Here is a 23,259-nt window from a genome sequence, read left to right on the forward strand (position 1 = left end):
TGAGATCTGGTGATAGTCGAGCTAGAAGATCTTATCTCGTAGTGGTAGCACTAATTTTGCCCACAGACTTGGCATGGGAGGTTTCTATGATGCTCATCTGTTCTGCAATTAACGGCTCTGCATTTGCTACACACATGTATCTTGGAAGGATCTGCAGTTCTCGGAGACAGTTAACTACCCACAATTTACCGACTCTGTTCTTAAATGAGACAACAGAGGCTAGGATGACCAAGTTATTCTTCAGTGGTATGCTTCTCTTACATTCCATTACAAGATCCATGGGTTGATGCATGGCATGACACATGACAGTTACCTTTCTAGTGCTGTCTGCAGGAATGATCACTTCATCCAGCACACATAGTCTCCACACACTCAGATGCGCATCTTCCTGCCCACAGTACCTCATCTCGTCTAGCATAATCTTTGAGCGACCACAGTCCATAATTGCCTGAGAAGCTATCAAAAAGTCCCATCTGAGAATGACATCATGACTACACTCTTGTAAGACGATGAATTCTAAGGGCTGTGTATGGCCATGTATACCCACACGAATGACACATCTTTCAGTAGGATTTACATATTTCCCATTAGCCATCTCCAGCAGAGATGTTTTGTTGTCAACAAATACGGTTTTCTGCAACTGGCGATGGTACTTCTCCGAAATGACTAAATATGATGCTCCAGGGTCCACAAGAGCTTGGGCTGGTCGGCCACCCATGAGGATATTGACAGTTTCCTATCATTTTTGTAGTGATCGACGACAGGAGTTTTCTCCTCAACAGCGTCACCTCCAAGGAAGGTCGCACCCTTTGGTTTTCTAGGTTGCGGTGGCTAGGTGATCAGCTGGAGCTTCTAAACAGCAATGGAGACCTTGATCAGAATGTTGGGGAGCATCTTCTCCAGCAGCTAGCTTGCGGTGATTGTGACCTACATCGTCCGGCACCCACATCCTTCTTGTTCAACTCCGACATCCCAGAGTTGACGTCGGCTAAGATCGGTCTGCTGTCTTCTGGTGTGGGCGTCATCAAACATCTTCCGCCTTTCTCGACAACAGCGCACCACATGTCCCGGTCGTCTGTGGTGGAAACATACTGGTTGGTTATCCTGGATTCTCTAGACGTCAGTCTTCCTTGGTGCTCAAACAGGTTCCTCATGCGGCATTGTAAGAACGTAACTTCGCCCGGGTCTCCACTTGTTCACAGTTTTAAAGGGAAATGAAGGACACGAGATTGGGTTCAATGTCTGTTCCACTTCCTCCCCTATGACCTCTTGAAGTGTCTCGGTTTTTTGCTCGCCACGCAATCCAAGTGCCTTCTGATCTTCCCCCGTCACTACCTGATGAACACTTGTGGAATCAGTTTCTTCCTCCATCGCAGATATCGATACAACATTTGGAAGCCGTTCAAACTTCTTGCGTGTAATTCTTTTTTGATGTGTTGTCTTGATAACTGGCACCATTTTACGAAGTCATCTGCTGTCGAAACCCCCTTCAGGAGTAGGGATTGATACATGTCCTCAGCAACACCCTTCGTGAGATGTGCAACCTTATCTTCCTCCTTCATTCTAGGATTCACTATTTTACACAACTCCAAGACGTCTAGAATGTATAATGCTGTAGTTTCTCCTGGACGCTGTGCCCTACGCTTTAATTTGTCTTCAGCCTTGCACTTCTGTCATTGTATGTCGCCGAAATACTTGTGCAGTTCTGCCTGAAATACTTCCCAGCTTGTGAACTTCTCCTCGTTGTTCTCATACCATTGCTTGGCTGTGCCCTCCAAGTAGAAAAATATGTTGGCCAAACACACGGTGTCATCTCATTTGTTAACTTTGGCTATAAACTCATATACCTTCAGTCACTTGTTTGGATCTTGGCCACCGTCACCAGATAACCCGGAAGGACGTCTCATGTGGTGGCACACAGTTGCTGTCATCGTAACGTCCTATTCTTCTTCTGTCTCTGATAGATTGTGATCTGTTGAATATGGCTAGAATTTGGATTTCTTGCCACGTAAACGATGGCTCGGTCACGGCCTGTTGGGAGCCACTGTGTCGTCGATAATGTGCGCTATCACAAGTTCCAATACCCAGCGCCTCCACCAGAATACTGTCACGTAGAAGAAGGTGTAATTCGATGAATGAAGAATACTAACTTCACTTAACGAAGGTTTATTCAGCACTTGCACATACAAGAGTGCGGAGCAAACTGCCTCCGGCCAGAACACATACGATATATATACAGTTACAGAACATTGCAGTACAATGATTTTTGATATTTGTGGATACATCTAGAATGTCCTCGAACTGAATACAGAAATTAAAGTTTTGAGCTCACAACCCTGCATGCAAGTCTAGTATCATAACCGCTACACCACAGTGACGGTGCTACACAGCTTCGTCTGTGACACTATACAAAGGAAGGAAAACGACTGTGCAGCCCACAGTGATGATATGTTGTCTCATTCTTGTTAGCCCCACTCTCTACATGAACATCAGTACAGACATAACGAACAAAGCACAAGCTCCAATCTTAATACACAGCAATCTGCAATCATTAATTTTTTATGGCTGACAAATCTAAAATGACTGATCAAAGGCAGCACTTGAAAAATGCATTGGCTACAATTCTGCAGCAGTCATTGTCCCGTGTTCCCACACATTTAATAGGTTTCTTTTATGACACTGTGATTTTCACAGAAATGTTAACATTTATAAAATAACAATTACTTATCGAACCTTACCTGATGTAACTATAACTTCACTTGGAACTTGAATGCTTTGAGCTCGACTGTAGTCTCTTGGAATGTTCTGAAAGGGCAGTGGTTGCTTTGGGAAGTATTTTGTATAATTCTGAAAAGGTGAGATTATTTTTTTAATCAAAGACTGTGATAAAAATATTAAAGGACATTATATTAAATTAATATTGTAGTTTTCAATGTTTACAACAAAATTAATCTACTTTAAGCATAGAATTCCATGTAACATATACAGAAAAAACTAAAAAGGTGACATAGTGATGAGAAGGATGTACTGAATAATTGTATAAAGGCTAGAAAATTGATGAAACCTCAGAATACATAAGTACAAAGAGAAGAAAAAAAATTAGAATTGTCAGGGTCTCCAATCAGTAGGCCTGAGTTCAAAAGCATCTTGAAAAATATCACAGCAACAAGGATATATACTGAAAACAGTATTCAAACCCACTGATTCAAGAAATAACAGTAATTAGAATAGACTGAAGAAATTTTCAAAAAAAGTTTCATCAACAGATGATTATAACAGAGAATGAAAGATGGACTACATCACCTACAACTGAATGCATAAACCTACTGACTAATCCCTAAAATCACAGTTGGAATGTGTATGGGAGGAATGCAACTTATGGGACACAAAGAAAGAATGGACTGAAACAAGCTCACCCATCAGATACACATACTTTAAAAAGAAATTACTAAACCCAACAGGTGAAAAAAATAATTAAAAAACTAGAACTGAAAAATCTACAGGACTAAGATGTAATCAGCAAATTCTCACAAACACACGATTTTGAGGAAGAAGAGAAAAAGATCAAATAACAGACATAGACAGAGCAACAGAAGCATAATCACTTGTTGCACATGAAAGATTATTGGGCTAAAAGGAAGACCAATAAATGTTGACTTCAGATTGTCCTAAGTGACCTGTTCATGAAAGAAGAAACAGATGCGATAACACCACTTAGAGCACTCAATATTTGTGCTTTTAGATCCATTAGTTACAATACATGGTGTCAAATGTAGTTGAAAAATTACAAGATTAAAATGTTCACTAAAATTTATAAAATGCACATAGGCTGAAGGTCGCTTGTAACTTGCACTACCCCCCACCCCCTGGTCCCTAAAATACGGGCCAAGCCCACATACCAGCCACCGCATTCCTAGCTGGGAAACTGGTTGCCTGCCTCCCTCCAAGCTGCGATCCACTCACCGCTAGCCCCTCATCTGCCCCCCCCCCCTGCCCCACCCCCAACAGCCCACCTGACAAAATACTGTGTGTGTGTGTGTGTGTGTGTGTGTGTGTGTGTGTGTGTGTGTGTGTGTGTTTTAACTCTAGCTCTTCAAAGGATAACTCCAAACACTAACAACTTATCTTCCATTTGTGTGTGCCTATCAACAACTCAATGCTTCTGCTCTCTAGTGAGTGGTCTTCTTTAATCCAAAAATATTTACATTCTACATGAATTTTCCTATGACATTTAAAATAGAATGTAATTTGATAAATTGTGGACACTTACTTTTTTTTTTTTTTTTTTTGCAAGAAGTGGAAACAAAGAGGCCCTTCTGAGCCTTGCTACAACCTATGAAAAATGCTGAAATAAATGCTGCAACCCCAGTATACAAACTTGGGAAACAGCTGTACATCAGTTCCTAGTCAAGAAGAGTTTACACAGCACTTCACTAAACATTTTGAATGCAGGCTTCAGTGACTAAACAGTTCAAATACTAAGCTTGAAAGTAAAAGGCAGTATTGGGAACATGTCTTTAACAATCATTTGTTGATGATAGAGTCAGGATAGCAGACTACTTCAACAGCTTACTTAACGAAGAAAAATGGTCACAGATTTATAAAATTAATGACATGGATGAAAAATTTAACAGCTTCATTGATATATTTACCCATTACTTTCAAATTGCATTTCCAATGAAAACTGTAATCACAAAGAGCAACTCTAGAGGTGCTCCCAGGCCCCAAATGCAAGAAACTTTTATTGTTTAAATTTTACAAAGAGACCATCCTTTTTGCCAACTGCCTTTCCATTGATACTACAACACTCAATTGGTTCATGCTGTAATAAGCCAAATCATGGCCAGCAAAGCACATACCATGCTGAGGTGAAAGGTGCTTCGCCGAGCACACTAAGGGAAGACACATAACACTTGTTTCTATTTGAGGAGTGCCAGCAATTTGTCCAATCTCCCATGTGGGAAAAACCAACTAGATGTGCATTCATTGCCAAGTGCACTGGTCTCATTGCAAACACTCATGCTACAAGGCTCCCGAGTGCTGGGCACCGGCATGTACCTACAGTAAAAAGATTAAACACAAGAGAGCAAATTGTCTGGCTTTAAGGCATCGCTTGGCTAATCAAATAGGTTACTGAGGTGCTCAAAGGAATGCAAAGTTGAGAAAGATGAACAGGAGAGGTTCTGCCACTGTCCCTCACTCCACCTCTGCAAAGCAAATACAGTAAGAGAGATAGGACTTGTTAAAACGGCAGACATAACTTTGCAAGGTAAAAACAACAACAGACCATCTACCTTTATCATTCATACAGATGCGCAAATGAGTGTTTTGTTCATTAAATCTAATCACAGTAGAGAACTAATACTATGGGGTTGTACACTGAATGGATAAGATGGATGGCAGTACCAGTTCACATTTGAAGTTGTGTGGAAGCATGACCATGATTCTGATGCTATCTTAGGCAATGATTTCTTGTACCATTTTCAACACACAGTTATCTTCCAAACACAGGAACCCCAGATTGATAGAAATGTCCACCATTTTTGCAGTGTTCTCACTACATGAACATTAGGGAGTCCAGAACAAATGGACACATTCTGACAACCCACTAAACCATGTACTACAGCGTCGAAGTGGAACAAAACTGAGAAAATATTGAATGGTACAGAAAAAAGCATTTGGATAGAGGTGAAGAGAGATTTTTTAAGGGGAGATATTTTCTTAGTGGATCCATCAACAAGAAATGAAGTTTTAGATGGTAAGCAGATGCATGTGAAGTGATGGTTATCTAGAATGAGTGTATCAGACGAGGGTACATTTTTGCATGTAAGCATAAGTAATTCTGGAAGCAGAAATATTAAAATTTCCCGGTGTGCCATGCTCATCAAAGTGCGCGAAGTAAATACTTATGGGACAACAGCCCACCAGAAAAACTCATAGCCTGAAAGAACAGTTTACATAAATTCCACCTCAGTTACATCACCTTTAGAAGTAGAAATTGGAAAGAAACTTTTAACTCCTGTGGAAGTCATAGCAGGATATATTGTATCCTGTTCCAGCCAAATTTGCAACTTTGTTTGAAGAAAAGAAACAATTTCCAGCAACCTCCTTAACATACCATGAGATTCCTATGGGTGATGCTAGGCCTATAACACAGAAACCATAATGCCTACCCTATCACTTGCTGCTTGTACTAGAGAAAAATATTTCAGATTTGCTAGAAACAGGAGTAATTCAACCTTCTTTCAGTCCCTAGGTTTCACCAATAGCGATTGTCCCCAAGAAAATCAGTAATGGAGAAAAGGCTTATTATGGGGTTTAAGGCCATTCATCTGTCTAGTATACCTAGATGACATAACTGTTTTTTCAAGTACAGTGAGAGAGCACACAGTACAACTGAAAAATGTGGTAACTGAACTCATGTTAGTGACGCTAATCTAAATTTGAAATTTAAAAAAAAATCAATTTCACACAATCACAAGTGCGCTATCTTTCGGCAGATGGATTAAGACCAGACCAGCAGTTAATGAACACAATGGACAATTTTCCAGCACCAAGGTATGTTAAAGAACTGCAGTCATTTCTTCGGATAACAAATTACTATTGTTGTTTCATGGAGAGCTATGCAGCCACTGTGAAACCTCTCACAATATTACTGAAGAAGGGAATGCCTTTTGGTTGGATTGTGGGTGTGCCACATTAAAAATCAAAGAAATTCTATCAAGTTCACCTGCTTGCCTGGAATTTGTGCTACTTCTTACCTTGTAGTGACATTCTAGCAAGATCACATGTAGGCTGCATTTTGAGTCAAACAGAGACAGCACAAAAAAACTAACTAGTTATGCACCATACTAACTGATTCAAGCTGAGGAAAATTACACCACCACAGAAAAATAACTTCCAACACTATTTTGGCACCCATTACTTTATCCATATGGGTGTCATTTCGCACCAGTCGATCATGTGCCCTCACAATGGTTGCTGAGTTTAAAAGATCCCAGCAGCAAACTTGTTAGATGGGCCTTAATACTTAATGAATATGACATAATCAAACACAAGCCTGGTACATTAAATTCAGAATGCAGGTGCCTTGATTAGGAAAATTAAGATCCTGCAATTAATGGTGTGCTTATAGAGGAATTACAAAAAGGCACAAGAATCCGATGCCAAGTGTAGAAAACTGGCTACCTAGCCAGATTTTATAACAAGAGATGATGCTTTATATAAGCAAAATGGCTCTTGAAGTTGGATATTAACTCCAAAGGCTATCCACACATGCATACTGCAACAATGTCACAATAGGATACATGCATGTCTTATTAGGGAAACTTTCATGCAGGCCGTTTTTGGTGGCTGCAGCAAAAGAAAGGTGTAGAACAGGGTTGGCCACGGCCTGTAAAATACCAATGTGCTGCCCATGTATAGTCTGAGGTTCAGCTTGTCTCTGTACTACTTGGTATATCGCAGATTTACCCGGTACTCCTTGGTACAGTACGAAATATCATTTGGGAGTGGGATACAACATTTTCTTCCAGCATTTGGTGCAGCTTATTTTAGTTGGTTTGACTTTCTGCAATTCATAAGAATTGTGGTGTAAGCACTGTTCATCCTTCACTATTTGTTTATGCTAAAAAGGAAGTTCACACGTCCAGTGGCCATGTGCACAAAAGGGGGCAGTCTAGCAATCTATCATCACAGCCTTTAAAAATAAATAAGCACTATAGAGGAGAAGGATGAGAACTCTCAGTACCTATTATGTAGTTGTATAATTGGTGGATACCACAAATTTGCTATGAAAGAGCTTTACAACACAGTGCCAGAATAATTAAGATATAGTTGACAACAAAAGAGCTAAAAATTATAACAATCGAAACACAATTTGTATGGGCTTTACTGTTTTGTACATCAAGAAGCTCTCTGTGTTAAATATGCAGGCACACAACACACAATGGAACTGGTGGTGCAAATAGTAAATTTTCTGAAGCCACTTGTGTTATTACATCATCAGCTGCAACAGTTTCTGATGGGATTGAACAAAGAGTATAGAGATGTTATATATTACTGAAAATCACACTGCCTGAAATGAGTTTTCAGTTTAAATGTCACTATTGCTGAATTTCTGAAGGAAAAAGGATGAATATAACAACAATTACAAGATCCAGAATGGATTGCTGAATTTGCATTGCAAACAGAGTTGACCACAGACTGCCCTCAGTAATACACTGTAAGGTGAGGAGTGACCTATTTCTGAAGCCGTGACATAAGTGGATGCATTTAAAAAGAAAATCGCATTGTGGATGGGGACAACTTCTGACAAGAAACACTGTCCATTTCACTAAGATCACTGGTGCTAAAGAAAAATACACTGTTGCAGTGAAAGAATTACAGGAACAGCTTTCTAAACATTTGAGGACACTGTTAATCTTACATCTGTTTCTGAAACAGTTTACCATTGCAGTTGAATGCATCCCTGTGCACCATACCCTGTAACGGCAAAATAACATATCTTTTATTTATTACTGACCATTTCTCCCACTATTTTAGTGTGATACTGAATGATGGCATGACTGCTGAGAAGATTGCTGAAACATTCATCGTACATTTAGCACTACCATTTGGGAGCCCAGCTGGAGGTCATTATAACAGACCAAGGGACATACTTTATGTCCAGTCTTATGGTGCAGGAATGTTGACTGCTTAAAATAAAGAAGTGGAGAACTACGTCATTTCACCCTAAGAGTAATGGCAGGGTTGAAAGCATTCATAAAACTGTAGTTAAAATGTTGTTGTATTACATGAACCAGTTCATATTCAGACTGGGATCTTCTATTGCCATGTGTTATTTCATTATACAATGCCAGGGTACAGGAAACAGAGCAATGACTCCTTATGAGATAATTTATGGCCACAAAATGCATTCCCATTTTGGGATTGAGAATTTGCGACCGGGAATAAACTCCAGCAAAATGAAGCAACTGGCTAAAAGATAAAAGTTTATTTGGAAGGGAGTTCAACAGAACAATACTGTCACAGCACTGAGGCAAAAGCTCTGTGGTCAAAATTTGTAGTTGGTGTGGTGATTGGCAGCTAGCTCTAAACATAGAAAAATGTAAGTTAATGTGGATGAGTAGGAAAAACGAACCTGTAATGTCCAGATACAGCATTAGTAGTGTCCTGTCTGATGCAGTCACATTGTTTAGATGTTGGGGGTAACGTTGAAAAGCAATATGAAATGCAACGAGCATGTGAAGATTGTGGCAGGAAACACAAATTGTCAACTTTGGTTTACTGGGAGAATTCTAGGAAAATGTGGTTCATCTGTAAGGGAGACCATATATAGGGTGCTAGTGCGACCTGTTTTTGAGTACTGCTCAGGTGCTTGAGATCTGTACCCAGTCTGATTAAAGGAGGACATTGAAGCAATCCACAGGTAGGCTGCTAGATTTGTTACTGGTAGGTTCAAACAATATGCAAGTGTTATGGAGATGCTTTAGCAAATCAAATGGGAATGCTTGGAGAGAAGGCAACATTCTTTTCGAAGAACACTATTGAGAAGATTTAGAGAACTGGTATTTGAACCTGACTGCTGAACGATTCTATTGCCTCCAACATACATTGCTCATAAGGACTGTAGAAGTATGAGATTATGCAATGTTATGACAAACCACTGTGAAATCGGGCAAAACTAAGGAATTTGTGAGCCTTTGGAATGGACCATATCAGATATTGCATTTCACATTGCTGATCAATGTCAAATTACAGCTCTCAGGTTGAAAGATTGTAGTTAATTTGGAGCACTTGAAGTATATAGGTAGCAGTATTCTATCTACTGTAGTGGATTCATCAAAACTCAGAAATAATCATTTGGCACAAAAGTTATTGCATGGTAAAACTGTTACACAGCAACTGATAGGTTTCCATGGCTATAATTCACAATCCACCCCTCCGTACAATTTGCAGTCTAGCAATTAAGAACAGATTTTATCTTCAGTCTAAAGTGGTATTTTCTATGACACTCTATTGTTTAGCCACGCTGATGAATCTGTTGTGTGCTTTAGCCCCAATCAGACCTTAATTAGCTAGAAAGTTTCTTTCAGGAGTGCTAGTTCTGCAAGGTTCGCAGGAGAGCTTCTGTAAAGTTTGGAAGGTAGGAGACGAGGTACCAGCAGAAGTAAAGCTGTGAGTACGGGCCGTGAGTCGTGCTTGGGTAGCTCAGTCGGTAGAGCACTTGCCCGCGAAAGGCAAAGGTCCCGAGTTCGAATCTCGGTCCGGCACACAGTTTTAATCTGCCAGGAAGTTTCATATCAGCGCACACTCCGTTGTAGAGTGAAAATTTCATTCTAGAAAGTTTTCTTCTGTATTGCTTATGTGTCATTGTTGTAAAAATGCCTCTGTGCCTTATAGCATTTTAAGCATGTTAGTTTGATATTACCACTGCCTAGACTCAACTTTTTCCCCACTGGGCTGCTTAATACAAATAAGACTGTCCACAGTGGTCATCTGGTCTTCACCGAACAATGTCAGCCCCACAGCTGATGCCTTGTCTCCACTCCATGCCACTCTGTGTTTGGATGTCGCTCCCTGTGCTTGTCGCTCAATTCCATATGACTGGCAGGCCCTTCTACTATCAACGTGTCACTACTTTTATATACACTCCTGGAAATTGAAATAAGAACACCGTGAATTCATTGTCCCAGGAAAGGGAAACTTTATTGACACATTCCTGGGGTCAGATACATCACATGATCACACTGACAGAACCACAGGCACATAGACACAGGCAACAGAGCACGCACAATGTCGGCACTAGTACAGTGTATATCCACCTTTCGCAGCAATGCAGGCTGCTATTCTCCCATGGAGACGATCGTAGAGATGCTGGATGTAGTCCTGTGGAACGGCTTGCCATGCCATTTCCACCTGGCGCCTCAGTTGGACCAGCGTTCGTGCTGGACGTGCAGACCGCGTGAGACGACACTTCATCCAGTCCCAAACATGCTCAATGGGGGACAGATCTGGAGATCTTGCTGGCCAGGGTAGTTGACTTACACCTTCTAGAGCACGTTGGGTGGCACGGGATACATGCGGACGTGCATTGTCCTGTTGGAACAGCAAGTTCCCTTGCCGGTCTAGGAATGGTAGAACGATGGGTTCGATGACGGTTTGGATGTACCGTGCACTATTCAGTGTCCCCTCGACGATCACCAGTGGTGTACGGCCAGTGTATGAGATCGCTCCCCACACCATGATGCCGGGTGTTGGCCCTGTGTGCCTCGGTCGTATGCAGTCCTGATTGTGGCGCTCACCTGCAGGCCGCCAAACACGCATACGACCATCATTGGCACCAAGGCAGAAGCGACTCTCATCGCTGAAGACGACACGTCTCCATTCGTCCCTCCATTCATGCCTGTCGCGACACCACTGGAGGCGGGCTGCACGATGTTGGGGCGTGAGCGGAAGACGGCCTAACGGTGTGCGGGACCGTAGCCCAGCTTCACGGAGACGGTTGCGAATGGTCCTCGCCGATACCCCAGGAGCAACAGTGTCCCTAATTTGCTGGGAAGTGGCGGTGCGGTCCCCTACGGCACTGCGTAGGATCCTATGGTCTTGGCGTGCATCCGTGCGTCGCTGCGGTCCGGTCCCAGGTCGACGGGCACGTGCACCTTCCGCCGACCACTGGCGACAACATCGATGTACTGTGGAGACCTCACGCCCCACGTGTTGAGCAATTCGGCGGTACGTCCACCCGGCCTCCCGCATGCCCACTATACGCCCTCGCTCAAAGTCCGTCAACTGCACATACGGTTCACGTCCACGCTGTCGCGGCATGCTACCAGTGTTAAAGACTGCGATGGAGCTCTGTATGCCACGGCAAACTGGCTGACACTGACGGCGGCGGTGCACAAATGCTGCGCAGCTAGCGCCATTCGACAGCCAACACCGCGGTTCCAGGTGTGTCCGCTGTGCCGTGCGTGTGATCACTGCTTGTACAGCCCTCTCGCAGTGTCCGGAGCAAGTATGGTGGGTCTGACACACCGGTGTCAATGTGTTCTTTTTTCCATTTCCAGGAGTGTACATATATTTCATGTTCCGCATTATCCCAAAATTGATCCGTATGTCCTTTTCAGTCTCATTTCAATGTCTTTCATTTCTATACCTTTTAATATCTGCATCTACTATTGAATGTTTTGTTATATGTTCACATTATTTCACTGTTTTGAGACATTGCTACCACAAAGTTTTCACCACTGCCTGCTATGGCGAAGTTATGTTCAATGTTTACAAAATTTGAAAACTTGGGCTACAAAAGTGCTGATCACAAGCCATCATTGTGAAGAATGCTGCCTCGCTGTTTTGAAGGAACCTGCAAAAATAAGTTCTCACTCTCCACAGTGCCGAAACACCTTAACCGTTGCTGAGTAAGTGTAACTTGGCACCATAACATGACCAGTCCCCAAGTAGACATTGGCGACGCAACACAGCATCTTTATTTACACATGAATGACACAATCCATTATCTTTTTTTAGACTTTGTTTCTCCTTGGAACATACTGAAGATTGTTTATTGTATCATATGCGTTAAATGCAACTGATCCTTGCCCAGTTGTTATCTCATTATGACCTCCATCACAACATAATAAATCAAGACTACAAACCATGTCACCATATAGACTGGCCAACAAAATAGGCTCAGTTTGCTTTTAATACCTACCACTCAAATCCTTTTCTTCAAACATCTATGAATATCTCAACACACCTACACCCCCCCCCCCCCTCCAAAAAGTCTTCAAATAATACAGGATATCCCCTCACTTCCAGCTTTATACCACTGTACTGTAATTGCATTGTTGTGAAGCTGTCTCAAGATTACCGCAAATTTATTCTTCACTTTCAGGTACCAGAATCCTGCCAGAACTGTGAAATGGAAGGATATAGGCTTTACATCTTTCCTATATCCTGGAAATTTGTTTGCAAATACATAGCTTGATGAATCAAGAACTACCTAATAGTCAAATGTGATCGACAGACGTGTACAGCTTTGTCTGCCGGAGAGGTACAGCATTTCCAGTGTAGTTCAGAGTATACTTGTACCGATTTAAATTTATAGACAGTCATATAGGGTACCCTCTGCCGTGAACCGTCTGGTGGTTTCTGGAGCACGTACGTAAATGTACACAATGTGATCAAGAGTATCCAGACACCTGGCTGAAAATGCCTTACAAGTTTGTGGTGCCCTCCATCGGCAATGCTGGAATTAAATATGGTGTTTGCCCACCCTCAGCCTGGATGACAGCTTCTACTCTCGCAGGCATACATTCAATCAGGTGCTGGAACATTTCTTGGGGAATGGCAACCCATTCTTCATGGAGTGCTGCACTGAGGAGAGGTATCAATGTCTGTCGGTGAGGCCTGGCACAAAGCCAGTGTTCCAAAACATGCTAAAAGTGTTCTATAGGATTCAGGTCAGGACTCTGTGCAGGCCAGTCCATTACAGGGATGTTATTGTCGTGTAACAACTCCGCCCCATGTATTATCAACAGGAGCTCGATCATGTTGAAAGATGCAGTCGCCATCCCTAAAATTGCTCTTCAACAGTGGGAAGCAATAAGGTGCTTAAGACATCAATGTAGGACTCTGCTGTAATAGTGCCATTCAAAACAACAAGGGGGGCAAGCCCCCTACATAAACAAACATGACCACACCATAACACCACCGCGTCCGAATTTTACTATTGGCACTACACACACTGGAAGATGACGTTCACCGGGTATTCGCCATATCCACACCCTGCCATCAGATCGCCATATTGTGTACCGTGAATTTTCCACTGTTTAACTATCCAATGTTTACACTTCTTACACCAAGCAAGGCATCATTTGGCATTTACCAGCGTGATGTGTGGCTTATGAGCAGCCGCTCAACCATGAAACCCAAGTTTTCGCACCTCCTGCCTAACTTTCATAGTACTATCAGTGGATCCTGATGCAGTTTGGAATTCCTGTGCGATGGTCTGGATAGATGTCTGCCTATTAGACATTATGATCCTCTTCAACTGTTGGCGGTCTCTGTCAGTCAACAGACGAGGTCGCCTGTACACTTTTGTGCTGTACGTGCCCCTTCACATTTCCACTTCACTATCAGATCAGAAACAGTGGACCTATGGATGTTTAGAAGCATGGAAATATCAAGTACAGATGTATGACCCAAGTGACACCCCATCACCTGACCACATTCGAAGCCCATGAGTTCCGCGGCGAGCCCCATTCTGCTCTCCCACGATGTCTAATGACTACTGAGGTCGTTGATATGGAGTACCTGGCACCAGGTGGCAACATAATGCACCTAATATGAAAAACATATGATTTGGGGGTGTCCGGATACTTTTGATCACATAGTGTAGATGTAGATCTAGAAGTAGCAAAAGCAATAAAAGGATAAAAAAAACTCCAACTCTGCATGCATTGATAATGTCCCTGCACCAATATTATAGAAGGGTGCTCTATGCCTAGTCGAACTACTTATGTGACTGTTCACTTCAAGCAGGCACATTCCCAGATGGTTTAAAAACATCTAAGGTATTTCCAATATATAAAATATGTGGGAGAAATATTGTAAGAAGCTACAGGCCCATCTGAATTCTCTCTTGCATCTCAAAAATATATGAAACTGTTATGTATGACAAACTTATGGCACTTGTAAATAAAAATAACACTGATTCAGAAATAACAGGTCAGCAATAACTGCCATTTATGAGTACATCAACTGTATACTAAGCCTGACGCACAAGAAACAAGAACCAGTCTTGAAACTATTTCTGAGCATGTCTCAAAGTGATATCGACAGTTGGAGTCACAAATGATGTCAGTCGAGTTTAGGCTTGTTCTGCGCACCTACAACATGCCAGTGAGTGTTCAGTAGCATTCTGAGCCCTCTGCTGAGAATGTTGTACCCACTGCAAGCATTAAATGGGATTGTAGCAAATTGTTTAGTGAATTTTTATTCCATTTGTAGTGAGCTGTGATGGCTGATGGTGGTGCTAAGAAACAAATTCCACACAGGAAAGTGAGAGATGTAATTTGAAGGATATACACTTTCATCAAGCACAAAGCATGCATATGCGAGTATCTGCAACTGTCGCTTGGAACCGGCAACAATGCAATCCCTGTCCATTTCTCAACCTGCATGGAACTGCCATCATTTGTGGAATGCACTATACGTATATATGGTGTAGTACCGCAAGTGTCAGTAATGAGACCACTTCTGTTCCTTTTTTGCATTAATGATTTAAGGTTCAACATGAATACTCATAAAAGGTCATAATTGTAGATGACACCACAATTCTATTAAAAGGTGCACTTAAGGACAAATTACAGCAGTCAGTAAAAACACTGTCGCAAAACAACTTAGCAACTGCACACAGAACTATCAGCTTTTAATAAACAGTAAAATAAACTATCACACTAAAATTTCACAATGCTCTGAACAAGGGTATGTATATCCCATTTCTCTCTCCCTCTCTCTCAATGATGAACCAGTTAGTAATTCTTATGAGTATGGCTGCAAAGCAATGTAAAATGGAATAAGCATGTAGAATACCTTGACACAAAATTGAACAAGACCTGTTTTCTTCTTTGTCCATTGAAATCCTGCTATAGTGAGAAAACAATACAAAGTGCATATCATGCCTACTTTCATTCTCACCTTCAATAAGGGGTTTCAGGGAAACTCTACAGCAGCAATCAGCACATTCAAATTCCTAACAAGTTCTCTAGAATCATTCTTGGATGCAAATCTAAAGACTTCAAGATCTCCAGTATCCTCATTAACCATGTATCTACATTATGGAAAACCTTACAGTTTTTAAAATAAATGTAACAGATATGGAGTGCAAAAAAAAACTTATATTCATGATCACTCTACCATACAAAAAAAAAAAAAAATTTACATTTGACCCAAATAAACACATCCCTGCGGCAAAATGGTACTCTCTACTAAACTTTGTTTCAAAGTTCCCAGAACAGAAAAGAAAATATCAATGTCAAATCCTTTCAAAAATATTTAAAGTCATTTTCACAGCACCACTGCTTTTAGTCCACTGAAGAGTATTTAAGTACATGAAGTGTACCATTTGTAATTTTAAATATGTAGAAACCACTTTGGCCTGTACATATATAAACAGTGTCTTGTGCACAAGCTGCTTCTATAGAAAAATAAAAATTAAACACAATAAAATCAAATTTCATTTGCTGTCAACAATAAGTGATAAATTTTCTGTATACGTTTCCCATTTTTCTCAAACTGTATGTACACAATTAAAAGTAAATCTAAATTACTTCATTATATTTCATTTTTTTCTCTTATTGAATACTGTTTACTTTCTCATATATCCCTCAGTTTTCTATTTCTCTGTTTAAATTACTTACTTCATATAATGACATTATGAATTCTTGTCTCTCCTGTACATTCACTGCGACCCACTTGTACACTTTGTCGAAGTGGATGTCCATTTCATGTGTATCCTGCAAAATTATGTAATATTATATTACTTTGAATATTTATTTATTAAATTTGACATCAATGTCAATAACACAAAATCACAGATAGAGGTCTGGGTGGATAACAGTAATGTTAACTGCAGCCGCACCATATATGCGAGCCCTTAATCAATGCCTGCAACCACATGTCCAAGTATTTAGTCTGCCTCTGCCCCCACAGAGATTCCAATTTTGTAAACCAATTTAACCTCACTCTGATGATAGGCTTGGGCACCCCTATTTGAGACTTTTCTGTAAATTAACAAGCAGACACTTTTAAACGTCAATAGCATTGAATTTTAACTCATTTCTTTCTATCAGCTGCAAGTAATTTGTTTCATTTGTTTACGTTCAAGGCATTGAGATGAGAAAAAAAGGTTTACCTGATTTGGCACAGTTTGCAGAGAGACTACTAACTACTAGCGTTACATTCAATAAAATAGGAATCAACACAAAATATGTGTTACATCTTGAAACATTTTTCCTGTTATATGATTTAGTCATAATTCTCTCTCTCTCTCTCTCTCTCTCTCTCTCTCTCAGCAATTGCCCTGTAATTTACAATTCATGAAATTTATTTCTTTATTTATTTTAATTTATTGGCCAGATGCCCTTTCTGCCAACAAATTTCTCACTTAACCCAAGACAAATAAGTTGTGTGCACCATCTGTGTGTGAATTAAACAAATTTTATTCTGTGTGTTATCATATTTTAACTACTTGGATATCATTCTTTATAAGGCAGAGATTGGTGATGAGCCCAGGATTTTTGCAAACCAGTGTTGAAAACTGCCTAACACACTCACTCCGACTGTTCTGTGTATCAGGCCAATGTTTATAATCCACCACATGGATTTCATTAGGGTCTGGCTCACCTGCCTGTCTCACAAACTAGTTCACTGTGTCTTAAGCAGGTCAAGATTCAGTCACTATTAGAATAAACAATTTGCGAAAACTGAGAAGATAGATGAAGTTGTGATACAACTTTGCATAACTTGTCTCATGTCATTAGGTGTTTCCACATGATCTGTTTATCATGTACTGTATACATGAATTCAGCAAATATTAAATTGCATCACCATATTACATCAAATTTTGTCCATGTTAGTTTCACTGACACACACACACACACACACACACACACACACACACACACACACACACACACACACGTTAGATCTGAAGTAAGCTTTGGCTTTTGGCTTGTCTCTCACAACACTACTAAGAAGCATTAACTAACGGCAATAAAGTTCACAACTCTTACACTGCCGGTAGCAACTGACCGGGCATATCTTTGGGAACATGTTTCACAACTTACATGAAAAATGATTTCTTGGTAACCTAAAGTCAGGAGCTGCAGATACAGTGGATGCAGGTACAACATAAGGATAGAAGCAGAATTTTACTGAGCAGGGGTCTTGCAGCATTATTATAAGAATGGTGGCTTACTACATGAAATCACTGTTGCAAAAAACCACAGATATAGCTGCCGATATCAACACCCAAACAGACTTCTGTCAGAGGATGTACTACACATAGACAAAACTTACTGAATTAAAACAAACCAAAATAAAACACACGACTATGAAATTCTACAATGAAAGTGACATTGAAAACAATAATAATAATTTGATACTGGATGGGTCTACAGCCTTCATGTACAATGAAGCACCAAAGAAACTGGTACAGGCATGTATATGTAAACAGGCAGAATACAGTGATGTGATCGGCAATGCCTATGTAAGACAAGTGTCTGGTGTAGTTGGTAGATCGGTTATTGCTGCTACAATGGCAGGTTATCAAGATTTAAGGGAGTTTTAACGAAGTGTTATAGTCGGTACATTAGCGATGGGACACAGCATATCCAAGGTAGCGATGAAGTGTAGATTTTCCGGAACGACCATTTCACGGGTGTACCGTGAATACCAGGAACAGGCTTCTGAGCCATGGAAGCATAAGAAGTGGTAAAGACGGGAAGTTTCATTGTCTTCTATTCCTTTTTGGCTTCAGCATAGGGGATCCACTTGGTGACTTTTAGTTCCTGAATTTTTTGTTCCTCTGCAAAAACATGGCAGTCTCGGTTCCAGACTGGGTGACTCCCAGAGTAGTTAATGCAGACTGCTGGAGATGGAAAGCCAATCCCAGCTTCATGGGCTGCCTTTCCACATTTCCCACAGGTTGCATCAGCCCCACAACTCAGTGTTGTGTGACCAAAATGGTGGCATTTGTAGCACTGCAAACATTTAGGTACATAAAGCCTAACCCTAGGTCGGAGGAAACCTGCCATAATGTGGTCAGGCAACGTTGGAGAATTAAAAGGTCAAAGTGAAGGTGGTGGTCTTCTCAATTTCTCCATTATTCCTATGCATCCTTTGCTCTATGTCCACTATCCCCTGTAATGCCCTTTCCTGTTTAAGTTCGGCATGTTGATATCCATAATTTCACGGCATGTGACCACACCCTTGCTAGAGTTAAGGGAGTTATCAGTTCAACAAAGACATCATAGTCACCCAATTTTTTGCTCTTTGTAAGTAGTTCCACCTGCTTTGCCCTATTAGTTTCAACCAGTAGGAAACCATTCTGCAGCCGCTTAATAGACTTCAGGATTCCAGCAAGTCCTTCCAAGACTTTACAGATATAGAAGGGGGGACACTTTTTCAAACATCACCTCCTTCCTCTTGATGACCAAACACACATTTTGATTTATAACCCTTCGAGCCTATAACTTTATTTGTTTATGGTTCATTTAATTTGTTATAATTTTTTTTTTGCTTTAAAATATTGGTACTATATTTTCTGTAGATGTAAAGTAAAGGGTGCTATACTGGAGTTCGAAGCTCTTTGCATTGCATGTGAGTAATGTATGTAAAATACTATGTAAATTATTTATTACATTAAATAATTTTCTGATGACATTTTGTATTTAAAAATGTTTGTGTGTACAAACTGATCATGTTGATGCCAATTTGACAATTTTAAGAAATGGTCACACTTAGATACAATATAAGAAATAGGTGTTATGTAAAAGCTAGTGTGATTTTATTTGAAATGAAAGTGGCTCTGGAGGAGTGGAAGAGGTGGCAAGGATGAATTTGGTGCACTACCTAGAGCAAGTGCGGGAAGTATGTCACACAGTCTGTAGGCAGCAGTGATTGAGGCAACACCTTTGTTGAGCAGGAGAAGCTTTGCCTGCAAATTTGCACCAAACTGCCTTCGATGAAGACTGCAAACGGCTTACGGCACAGCTGCGAGTTGTTGGGCTGCTGCATGCAAACTGAATGACACCAGGAAGAGAAATTGAGTCCATACAGCAAGATACTTGCAGGCTGTACTGTGGGTAGTGCAGCTGTAATAATTGTTCTCCACACCCAAGCCTACAGCCACCAGATAAGATTTTTTTTGTATTTTTACTTTTGTACAGCATGAACCATTAATTTAAACTTGTTTTAATAATCATTCTTTAACTTTAAAGTAACTGGTTCACCGTGTTACTTCATCCTAATCATACACCTATATAGGGTTCCTTCCTCGTGTTTGATTAATCTGAGTATCCTATTTTACAGGCTTATGAACTGCCAAGTTAATATAAAGAGGCAACATTTAAATTTTTTTGTTTTTTCTTAACTATTACAAAGTTTTATACAGTAGAGTCTCGATTAACTGACCTAAACCAGCCACGGCAAGGTCGGATAAGCAGGAAGGTCGCATAACACAGAAAATAAGACAAAAAAAAACACAAAAATTAAACTAAAGTAGGCCAAATGAGTTAAACATTTAATACAATACAAATCAAATTAGACTGAATAGATATTTACTGTGTGAAGAAGTTAGGAATTGTCTTTTGTTTGCCTGATGTTTGCCGTTTTTTTTGCTGCTAAATCAAGTAGTCTCTTAAGAAGTAAAACCTCAGTAGACAATGTTTCCTCCAGTTGTTCTACATATTTTAAAGCAGTTTCTAAGTCCTTGTCTCCTTCGTTGTGAGAAATCTTGGGTGCTCTTTCCTCCACTACATCTGCTTCTTCGTCTACTTCTTTCTCATTTACCATGTTGTCTATTTCTTCATCTGTCACTTCAAATTCTTCATCTTGGACAATCCATTCATTTATGTCATTTTCTGTGGCATCAGCACATTCCGGAACTTTTTGTAACAATGAAAGCAGGGTAGTATTTTCTGGTTCGGTCTGCTACTGTAGATTTTCATCATCTGGAGAATTTTCCTGATTTTCCTGTAGCAAACTTTTTCCATGATTTTGCAATTGTATTTGCTCCAACACTCTCCCAAGATTGGGCCACGTCATAAGCTACGTCTTTCAAATTAATATGGCGCAACTGCTCTAGCATGTCTTCTCCCTTGTCCACAGCATTAAGTAAAGAGAAAAGCAAGTTTCTGTGGTAGTTTCTCTTTAGTGTCTCTAAGGTCCCTTGGTCCATAGGCTGACATAAGGATGTGACATTTGGAGGCAAAAACATGGCCTTTATATCATGATCTTGAAGTTCATCTTCATTAGGATGACAAGTGGCATTAACTAGAAGCAACAGTGCTTTGTGGGGCAAGTTGTTGGCTTTCAAAAACTTTTCAGTTTGTGGCACGAACTCGTTAAAAAACCATTCTTTAAAAATGTCTGAGCTCATCCAAGCAATTTTTTTTTTTTTTTTTTTTTGGTTGTAATATTTCACCAGTAAAGCATTTTTATATACATTTTTAAATGGTCTCGGTTTTTTATTTTTTTTAATTTTTTTTTTGCTTACATATCATAGACAGTTTCATTTTCAAATTTGCTGTGGCGTTACTGCATGCAAGAATTTTCACTCTTTCTTTGCTACATTTGTAGCCTGGTGCTGCCTTTTCGGCCTTTGACATTAGTGTTTTTTCGGGTAACATTTTGTAATTGAGACCAGTCTCGTCGCAGTTAAAAATTTGATCGCCTGTTAAGTTTTCCTTGTCAAATACATACCTTGTAAAGTTTATTCCCAAACAACTGAACAACTTCAAAATTTGCTGAAAGCTTTTCACCACAGACATTAAGTTGCCAAATTCCGTATATTTTCTTCCATCTATCGAGCCAGCCTACACTAGCTGTGAAATCAGGTTCACCTTCGTTTAGTCAGTTACGAAACTTTAAGGATTTTTCCTGCAAAATAGGTCCCGACATGGGTACACCTTTATCTCTATGTTGAGTAAACCATAGGAACAAAGCTTCACTTACTTTTTCATAATTACATTTTTTCATGGTTTTCCGATCTTCCAAAACAGTCGAGGTTGCTCACTGAGAACACCACTTCTCAATTTCATTACAGTTCCTTTTCCAGTCTCCAACTGTTGTTTTCCCAACGTTATAATCTTGCGCCACTTTTAATAAAGTTTCACCATTGTCTATTCTTTTTAAAACTTCAAGTTTTTCTTCCATTGAAACAACCACCTTTTTCCATTTTGAAGCCATCACCACAAATTTTTACAATAAACAAAGTGCAACATGTCCACTCCACTACAGATCTAAGTTAGCACTGAGGAGTGAGGAGTAGCAGATGGTGACAATGAACTGAGTATCAACAAACAACACGTTAGTCACTGACCTGTCGTCGGCTGGCGCACGGCCAGCGCGATTAAAGGGTCGGATAACACAGAAAGTAGGATAACCGAAGATCGGATAATCAAGACTCTACTGTAGTAAAAGTTTGCTTACGTAAAATTCAATCGGAGTGAAGCCAAGTTACTACAATCTGTTGAATGTCTATACAGAATTAGTTCAAAGAGTTATAGCTTTTGAAATTAAATTCCACTAAGAAAGAGGTTTTCTTGAAGTGAAATGTTCAGTATAAAGAGTGTGCGCTTTAGTGTTTTAAGTATTTTAGTGTTTAAGTTTGTTGTTGATGGAAAGTGCTTTTCTAAAGGCCCTCGGCCAAATTTTTTAGCTTCCTTTAAGTTACCTACTGGGCTTTTTCTCTCTTAAAAATGTAATGTATAAGGGTGTAGTCCAACATTGTTTAAGTGGAGTAAGACTTATCTGAAGAACCAAATTAAACAGTAGCAAGAAAGTACGCAAAATTCATACTTCTGCTTTTCCAATACAGCACTGTTTCATTGCCTGGATAGGCTGTCGACCATTAGTACATGATTTAAAACGCTAAATGAACTTGGAACTGAGTTGTCCTAGCTTCATTATAATATTATTTACACTGTGTTTCTATCTAACCACTGGGTAAGATCTTCAGATAAGAAGTGAGTAGTCTGATTTACTTATCCATCAGACACAACACACAGTCAAATCCTGTAAAATGGATAACACTATTGACTAGCTTTTCCTATTAACAGGACTATCCTACCATAGTGTATTTTATTTGGAAACTAAACTAAATTTAGTATGAGACTTATACATGGCAACATAGAGACAGGGTTTTCTGTTATTTAGGTAAAAGCATACTAAATTACAATACTAGTGGTAGGGCTATAAGCCCTGTTACTATAATTCAACTGATGCAAATTACCAGGAGGGCTAGCCTCCCTCATTCGTTTGGAGGTTTGGGTGTGAATACTCCCAGGTGGTACAACCTTCCCACTTATGGAGAAGAAGATAATTTCGAGGATTCCATCTCAGTCCCATGAGCAGCTAGGGAAACAAGGGTCTACTCAGACAGAGCGCCGCATGTCCGAGTAAGTCTTACACAACTAAGGTGCGGCAGGATCCCCCGAGGTTGCCCAATCACGACTGTTCCACCTCAACAGT

General features: G+C 40.2%; 1 protein-coding gene across 4 annotated transcripts in view; it reads right to left on the reverse strand.

Moving 5' to 3' along the window:
• Positions 1 to 23,259, reverse strand: part of LOC126469873 (exocyst complex component 1) — a 273,287-nt gene that overhangs the window by 158,241 nt on the left and 91,787 nt on the right. For all 4 annotated transcript variants that reach the window (XR_007586087.1, XM_050097195.1, XM_050097194.1 and 1 more), the window contains 2 exons: positions 16,425 to 16,520; positions 2,739 to 2,847 (listed from right to left, as the gene is read on the reverse strand). Coding sequence is in view for 3 of the 4 variants with exons in the window: in XM_050097195.1 (XP_049953152.1) it covers positions 2,739 to 2,847; positions 16,425 to 16,520 (205 nt within the window). In the remaining variant the exon portion in view is untranslated. The remainder of the gene's footprint in view (positions 1 to 2,738; positions 2,848 to 16,424; positions 16,521 to 23,259) is intronic.

Source organism: Schistocerca serialis, chromosome 3 (genome assembly GCF_023864345.2).
Source record: "Schistocerca serialis cubense isolate TAMUIC-IGC-003099 chromosome 3, iqSchSeri2.2, whole genome shotgun sequence".
Classification (NCBI taxonomy): domain Eukaryota; kingdom Metazoa; phylum Arthropoda; class Insecta; order Orthoptera; family Acrididae; genus Schistocerca; species Schistocerca serialis.